Below are 7,715 nucleotides of genomic sequence, written 5' to 3'. Positions count from 1 at the left end.
GACCTTTTCCTTGGAAAAGCCTCATCCCCAGGGAGCGAGGGATGCTCCAGGGCCGTGCGGGGGAAAAGGCTCCTCCGCCGGCGGCAGGGGACCCCCAGACCTCCCCAAAAACCCATCCCCGGGGATCCGCAGGGCCGTCAGAGCCGCACCTGCCCTGCCCGGCCGCTTTTCGAGCGCTGCCATTTCACCGCCTCGGGGCTGCCCCGGGGGCGCGGAGCACCCGCGGGACCCCCGCCCTGGGCGAGCCGAGGCTCCCGGGGAATGGATCCGCTGCCTTTCCCAGGGCTCCTTCCAGCACTGAGGCTGCGGTTGGATCCGGGGGTGCCCCCCGTGCCCCCTGCCCGCACACGGGGGTGACGGGCGCTGCCCCTGCCCGAGCCCCCCTCTTTACACCCCCCCTTTTCCAGGCGCTGCTTCCCCCCACCCGAGCCCCCCACCCTTCCAGTTTTTTGCGGGAAACACTCACGGTCTTCCCACCGAGCTCTCCGTGAGGGGGGATAAAAATCCCCGGGAATCCCGCGGCCGCTGTCCGAGCCGCGTTGGACGGATTCACCCCCGGGCGGGGTTTTTGGGGCCGAAACAGGCGGATTTCGCCTCCAGCGGCTGGGCAGCAGCGCTTCCTCGGAGGAGCCCCCCCGGACAGGGCTCCGTGTCCCCCGAAAGCGCTCCCGTCCCATCCCGTCCCGTCCCGTCCCGTCCCGCAGCCCCGGCGATGCCCCACCCGCGGCTGCCGTCGGGGCCGGAGGCGGGGCAGGTGCGTGTCCCTGTCCGTGTCCGTGTCCCTGTCCCTGTCCGTGTCCCTGTCCCCGTCACTGTCCCTGTCCGTGTCCCTGTCCCGCTTGGGAACCGCTCGGGGCGGGACGGGGGCACTCGCAGCTCGGGGGCCGTGATTCCCCCGCCGTGTCCCCGCCGTGCCCTCCCGCAGCTCGGGGGCGCTCGGGGGGGGTCCCCGGCGGCGGCGCAGCCCCGAGGGGGCGGGCGGAGGGGGCGGCTCCCCCGGCCCCGCCGGCCGCGGCCATTTAGGAGCGGGCGGGAGCCAATGGGCGGCGGCGCCGCCGCCGTGACGGCCGCGATTGACGTGATTCCCACGTCAAATTGATCCCGAGGAGCGGCGGGGGCTCCCCGCGAGCGGGGCTCGCTCCCGGCGCCGCCAGGACCCCCCGGCCCGGCCCGGCCGCCCCCCGGGCTCTCTATGCCGGCGCTGCCCCCTCCCCGCGCCGGGCCATGGGTGAGTGCGGCCGGCCCCGCACGGGCTCCGGGACGGCTCCGGGACGGGCTCCTGGCGGAGCAGGGCACCGGGAAGGGGCAGGAGGCGGCTGGGGATGCCGGGGTGCCGTGCCCGGCCGGGAGGGCTCCGGGCTGCTCCGTCCTCCCCGCGCCTCCCTTCGCTTTCGCTCCGCTCCCTCCTTGAGATTCCTTCTCCCGTTCTCGTTCTTTTGCCTTCTCTCCTTTTGTCCCGCTCTCCTTTTTTTTTTGTGTCCTTTTTCCCCACCCTCGTCGTTTCTGACTTTTCTTTTTCTCTCATTCTTTCCCTGTCTTTCCTCCCCCTTCTTTTTTTACTGTCCCTTTTACCTCCCTTTTTTTCTGTCTGTATCTCTCCTTCCTCTCTTTCCTTCTTTCCCCCTTCCCTTGGCCTTTTTTCTCTCTCTTTCCCCCTTCCCCTTCTCATTCTCCTTTTGCTTTTCCTTTTTCCTTTTTTCCTCCCCTTCTTTTTCCTTTTTTCCTTTTTTCCTTTTTCCCTTTTTCCTTTTTCCCTTTTTCCTTTTTCCCTTTTTCCTTTTTCCTTTTTCCCTTTTTCCTTTTTCCTTTTTCCTTTTTCCCTTTTTCCTTTTTCCCTTTTTCCTTTTTCCCTTTTTCCTTTTTCCCCCTTCTTTTTTTCCTTCAACTTTCCTTCCTTTCCCCCCCTTTCCTTTTCTTCCCTTCCTTTTCCTTTCTTCCCCCCTTTTTTTTTTTCTCCTTTCCCCCTCCCTTTCTCGCTTCCCCTTCCCCTTTCTCCCCTCTTTTCCCTCTCCCCTTCCCGCTGCAGCGCCATCCCCATCCCGCGGGCACCAGCGCCGCTCCTACCCGTGCCATGCCGATCCGTGCCATGCCGATCCGTGCCATCCCGCCCCGCAGAGCATACCTACGGCGAGGTGAACCAGCTGGGCGGCGTCTTCGTGAACGGGCGCCCGCTGCCCAACGCCATCCGCCTGCGGATCGTGGAGCTGGCGCAGCTCGGCATCCGGCCCTGCGACATCAGCCGCCAGCTCCGCGTGTCGCACGGCTGCGTCAGCAAGATCCTGGCCCGCTACCACGAGACGGGCTCCATCCTGCCCGGGGCCATCGGCGGCAGCAAGCCGCGGGTCACCACGCCGGCCGTGGTCAAGCACATCCGCGACTACAAGCAGGGCGACCCCGGCATCTTCGCCTGGGAGATCCGCGACCGCCTGCTGGCCGACGGCGTGTGCGACAAGTACAACGTGCCCTCGGTCAGCTCCATCAGCCGCATCCTGCGCAACAAGATCGGCCCGCTGGCCCCCGCCGGGCCGCCCCCGGCCGCGCTGCCCTGCGCCCACATCTACCAGTACCCGTACCCGGGCCCCGCGGCCCCGCCGCCCGCCAAGGCCGCGCCGCACCCCGGGCCGCACCTCGGGGCCCCCCCGGTGCCGCTGCCCCGCTCCTGGCCCTCGGCGCACTCGGTCACCAACATCCTGGGCATCCGCACCTTCGTGGAGCAGGCGGGTGGGTACCGTGCGTTCCACTCCCCACCGCCCCTCCCGTCCTTCCTTTGGCCCGTTTTTCTGGTCGATTTAGTGGTTTTTTGGTCTCTTTCTTTTGTCTCTTTGGTTTTTTGTTCGGTTGGGTGGTTTTTTTTTTTTTTTTTGTTGTTGTTTTTTGTTTGTTTGTTTCGATGTTTTTTATTTGTTTCGGGGGGTTTTGTTTGTTCGGGGGTTTTTGTTTGTTTCGTGCCTTTTGGCTCGTTCGGGGATTTCTTTTGCTTGTTTTCGGCTTTTCGGCTTTTTATTTGGTTCGTGCCTCTTTGCTCCTTTCGTGCCTTTTCGCGTCTTTCCTTCTTTTTTATTAGTTTCAGCTTCTTAGTTTATTTCGAATTGTTGTTATTTCTTTCGGGTTTTTTTGCTGTTTGTTCCGATTTTTTTTGTTTGTTTGTTTCGTATATTTTCCTTCCCCCCCCCCCCCAACCCCCCCATTTTTTCCCCCTTTTTTTCTCCCAAGGGCCTCCCCCTGCTCCACCAGCCCATCGGGGCGGTGGGGCCAGATGCGGCCTCGGCTCAGCCACATCTTGAACTTTTTATGAAAAATGTGGAAAATATTTTCCTAGGGATGATAGATTGCCGACCGCAAATTCGGAGCCCTGAATTTCGCTCCGCAAAGGGGGATTAAAAAAAAATAATATACACACATATATATATGTGAAAAGGAGGGGAAAAGAGAGAAAAACAACAGGAGAGGAAAAATCGGGGAGGAAAGGGAAGAGAAGGAAACTCGGATCCGGCCTTCTGGATTTTTCCGAGGAATCTGGGAATTTTGGGGCTCCGGGAGCACCGGCAGCGCCAGGGCCGAGCCCCGCCGGCTCCAAGGGGGGACAAGCGGGCCGTGGCAGGGGGTTGCGGGTCCTTTTATCCTTCCAAAAGCCCGAGTAAATCAACCGCATGCGTTTCCCCCCGCGCAATCATTTATCCTTAAAATTCCGATGTCACTTCTCCAAATCCCCTTCGTCAGGAGAGAAATTGGAGCCCCTAAATTATCGGGGATTGGGAATTGGGAGAGGGAGGGGGGAGACGGCGAGCGGGTTTTGGGGGGGGACACCACAGCCTCTCCCCGCGCTGTGATCCCAAATTTCGGGATGCTGGAGGCAACGCGGATTCTTGTGCCCCCAGCCCCTGGGTTTACACAGCCAGGCGTTTGGAAAAGCGGGGATTCCCTCTGTTTCACCCCAAAAGCTGCTGGGGGGAGGGGGCTCGGGGCTGACGTTTTGTTCCCCAGGGGCTCTGGCTGGCACCGAGGGGGCCGCGTATCCCCCAAAAATGGAGGAGTGGCCCAGCGTGAACAGGAGCGGCTTTCCCGGGCCGGGCCAGGCGGTCAACGGGCTGGACAAGGTTGCCATGGACGGCGACATCAAATACCCGCAGGTGAGGGCTGGGGGGACAGGAGGGGACAGGAGGGGACAGGCGACATCAAATACCCGCAGGTGAGGGCTGGGGAGACAGGAGGGGACAGGAGGGGACAGGCGACATCAAATACCCGCAGGTGAGGGCTGGGGGGACAGGAGGGGACAGGCGACATCAAATACCCGCAGGTGAGGGCTGGGGGGACACGGCGGACAGGGGAGCGCGGCACGAGTGGGGCTGGAATGGGGCAGGGAAGGGAGAGCAGGGAGGGGCCAGGGAGGTGGGGAGAGAGGCCAGGGAGCCCCGTCCGCCCCCCGGGCGGGCTGTTCTGAGCCCCTTGTCCCCTTTGTGTCCCCATGCCTGTCCCCAGCCCGGCGCGGGGCTCTCCTCCATGGGCACCTTCCTGCCGGCCTGCGCGTACCCCCCCTCCAGCCAGCCCGGCGTCTACGGCGGCTCCCCCGGCGCCTACATCGCCCCGGGCCCTCCCTGGCAGCCGCAGGGGACCCCCCTGGGCCACCACGGCCACCACGGCGAGCTGGCCATGGCCTTCAAGCAGCCCGGCGGCCAAGGTGAGCGGCGACAGCGCGGGGACAGCGCGGGGACAGGGCCGGGAGGGAGCCCCGGCCTCAGGAGGGGCCGCCCCGCCGGGGATGGGAGCGGATCCGTCCCGGTGCCCAGCCCGGTGTTCCGCGGGTCCCCGCCGCGTACCGGGCCTGCCTTGGGATTTCCCTGCTCGCTCGCTGGGAAGCGCCCGGGAATGGGGAGGATTGCCGGGCTGCTCGTTTCCCCCGGCATGCGGGAATGTGGGGGACAGAGCAGGGGCCTTTCCCCGCGTTCCCCCATTCCACCGATTCCAAAAAGCGGGAGCCTTTCTGGAAAAGCAGAAGCCTTGACAGGGAATCATTAATTCCTTGTAATTACCTATTAATTGTGAACAGACAGCAGTGATTTATCTATTTGTTTATAGTTATTAGTTATCATAATTAACTGTTATTTTATTTAATTGGTTCCCGGGGTTATTAATGAATAATTTCCCTCCGAACGCTCCGCCGGGAATCCCACGGGAGCAATTTGAGGCTGTCCGAGGGGGCGTTGCTTTTATCTCCCGTTAATTATTTCGCCTCATTAATAGAGCTCGATTCCCTCGTTTTAAAAATCTCGATTTTTCCGCCCTGGCTATAAAATCCCCTTCGACATTTTTGTCATTTTCCCCGCATTATTTGACTTTCTATTATTTTAATTATTTTGCAATTAATTCCCTGTTTATTCGTCCTTTTTTATTTTGTTTTCTCTGGGGTTTAAATTTTTTTTTGTTGTTTTCTTTTTTTTTGTTTGTTTGTTTGATTGATTGATTTTTTTATTTGGTTTTTAATAATTTTATTTGTTTTTTAATAATTTTACCGTTTCTAACCTGCTGCGAGTCGTAACCTCAGCTGTGCCGGGGAGGAGCGATTGAGGGAGAAAATAAATAATTCAAACCGATTATTTAAAGATTAAAAAAAAAAAAAAAGAAAAAGAAAAAAAAAGAGAGGGAGAGAAGGAAGGAAAAGGAATAAAAAAAAAAAAAAAAACACGAGAAAGAAGGAAAGAAAAAAATAAGGATATAAAACGATCACAGCCACCTTTGCACATTTAACACATTTTCGAGATATTTAAAATTATTTGGAGTCGGAATTTTCTGATTTCCCAATTTTTAAGCTGTTTTTTCCCCAGACTTTCTCTAAACCTTTGTAGGTTTTTGATATATTGGTGGGGTTTCTTTGCGTGTGGTTTTAAAATTTATTTTTATTTTTCTCTTTTTAAATTTTCTTTTAAAATTTTCCCATTTTTTCCCTTTGGATCGGTTTTCTTGTTCTGCCAGTTGGAAAACTGGATTAAAATTGGATTGTTGGATTATCTGACAAACGAGCTGGAGGAGGAAGGGTAGGGTGGGCTGGGAGTACCTGTAGCGAGTGGGAAAAATGGGAAAAGGCTGGAAAGAAGGAAGGACAATCCAGCCAGACCATTTCATCCCTTTCCCAATTTCCTGGATTTCCCCCGAAACCCCTCCCTGCTTATTCCCGTGCCTCCAGCAGCCCCGGGATAAATATCCTGGTCCCTGAAAGCAGAATTCCCGAGGGCTGAGCTGGGGTGGGACGGAGCTCAGCAGGAATTCCATCACCTCAGGGATGGTGGCACGGTCCTGTCCCCTTCCCCTCCCTCCCCGGCACAGTCCCCTCCCAAGACACCCCAAATTTTAGGAATCTTTAGGGATGCGCTCCGTGCGTGGCTGGGACTGGTCGGGGCCGCCCCGTGTCCCTGGCGGTGCCACCGGCGCTGTCCCTGTCACCGGCGGGTCACGGTCGCTGCTGGGGGCTCTGGAGGCGGTTTTTGGGGCGTCCCCCCGTGCTCGGAGCGCCTCCATCCCCTGCCTCGCCCGTCCTTTTTCCCTCTCCCCCTTCCTGCAGGGGTGGACAGGAAACCCCCCAGCCCCGCGGGGAAAGCTCCGGAGCCCCTGAGCGCCATCCATGGAATCTCCATCCCGACCTCCTCGTCCTAGAGCCGCCGAGCAGCTGCCCAGGGACTCTTGGGACCTTGGAATGAGCTCCTGCAGCCCGGAGTGGGGACGCGGGGACAGCCCGGGCGGTGACAGGTGACTTTCTGCCTCGGCAAATCCCCGGCAGGACATTCCCGGAGGGACGCTTAGCCTCCATTGGATCGGAAAGGGATGACGGAAGAGACTCTTCGGTCTTCCTTCTTTATTTTATTTTATTTTATTGTATTTTCTCCCCCTTGCTTTCAGTTTTTCCTTCTCCTCCCCCATACCTCCCGAGGACTGTTGGATGCCGTGATTCCCTCCGTCCCCAGGCACTGCCGGGAGCATTCCCGGCTCTGTCCCAGCCCAGGGGAGCAATTCCCGGCTTCCCCAAGGAGCATCCTCCGTGCTGGAGCCCTTTCTCCAGCCCCTTCCCAGTGCCTCTGCCCCGGGATGGAAATGGACCAAAAGTGCCAGGACGTTTTACGGGATATTTCTATAATAAGGAACCTTAATAAAAAGCGACAGCCGTGGGCACACTGCAGCGACCTCCCTCCCTCTCTCCCTCCCTCAGGGTGAGCACCTTCCCTCCTCCAAAGCTCTCCGAGAGCGGGAGGACTCTCTAGGATCCCTTGGAATCGCTCCCTGAGCTTCCTCCCGGCATTCTCCCGCATCCCGGGGCTCCGTGACCCCCTCCCCGCCGCATCACCCGGCCCGGGGCGCTGCCCACGGCCGGGGCGCTGTCCCCGTGTCCCCGCGCTGCTGCCCGGCAGCCGGCTGGGATGCGCTCGGGACGGGGTTTCGCATTCCCTGGCTCCTCCAGCTGGCGTCGGTCCCTCCATTGTGTGGGAAGGGGCAGGTCCTGCAGCGGGGCAGGGAGGGAAGATCCTGGCAGGAGAAAACACGCCGGGATTGCTGCGGAGAGGGCGTCCCGGTGGGAGGGAGGGAACCGGGAGATGCCAACGCAGCCCAGCCCGGGACACGACTCTGTCTCCAGCCTCGGCGTGGCAAAACTCGGTTCTGCCTCTGCTAAAGCCAGGCTTGATTCCCACTGCAGAGCTCGGCAGGGAGGGAAGCCGGGAAATCCAAGG

At 59.4% G+C, this 7,715-nt stretch overlaps 1 protein-coding gene across 1 annotated transcript; it reads left to right on the top strand.

Moving 5' to 3' along the window:
• The first annotated feature begins 712 nt into the window (after positions 1-712).
• On the top strand, positions 713-7,161 carry PAX1 (paired box 1). The gene is made up of 6 exons (XM_066547840.1): positions 713-754; positions 1,107-1,228; positions 2,027-2,721; positions 3,985-4,130; positions 4,480-4,678; positions 6,557-7,161. Exons 1-6 carry the CDS (start codon positions 713-715, stop codon positions 6,646-6,648), a joined length of 1,296 nt encoding a protein of 431 aa, XP_066403937.1. The 3' UTR covers positions 6,649-7,161.
• Positions 7,162-7,715: the final 554 nt, after the last annotated feature.

Source organism: Molothrus aeneus, chromosome 3 (assembly GCF_037042795.1).
Source record: "Molothrus aeneus isolate 106 chromosome 3, BPBGC_Maene_1.0, whole genome shotgun sequence".
Taxonomy (NCBI): Eukaryota; Metazoa; Chordata; class Aves; order Passeriformes; family Icteridae; genus Molothrus; species Molothrus aeneus.
Note: the sequence above shows the minus strand (reverse complement) of the source record. Positions and strands in the feature narration are given on the sequence as shown.

Coding starts and splice junctions, on each gene's coding strand:
- PAX1 (XM_066547840.1), top strand. CDS start 713: ATGCCCCACCCGCGGCTGCCGTCGGGGCCGGAGGCGGGGCAG. Junction 4,131..4,479: donor GCGACATCAAATACCCGCAG/GTGAGGGCTGGG, acceptor GCCTGTCCCCAG/CCCGGCGCGGGGCTCTCCTC. Junction 4,679..6,556: donor CAAGCAGCCCGGCGGCCAAG/GTGAGCGGCGAC, acceptor CCCTTCCTGCAG/GGGTGGACAGGAAACCCCCC.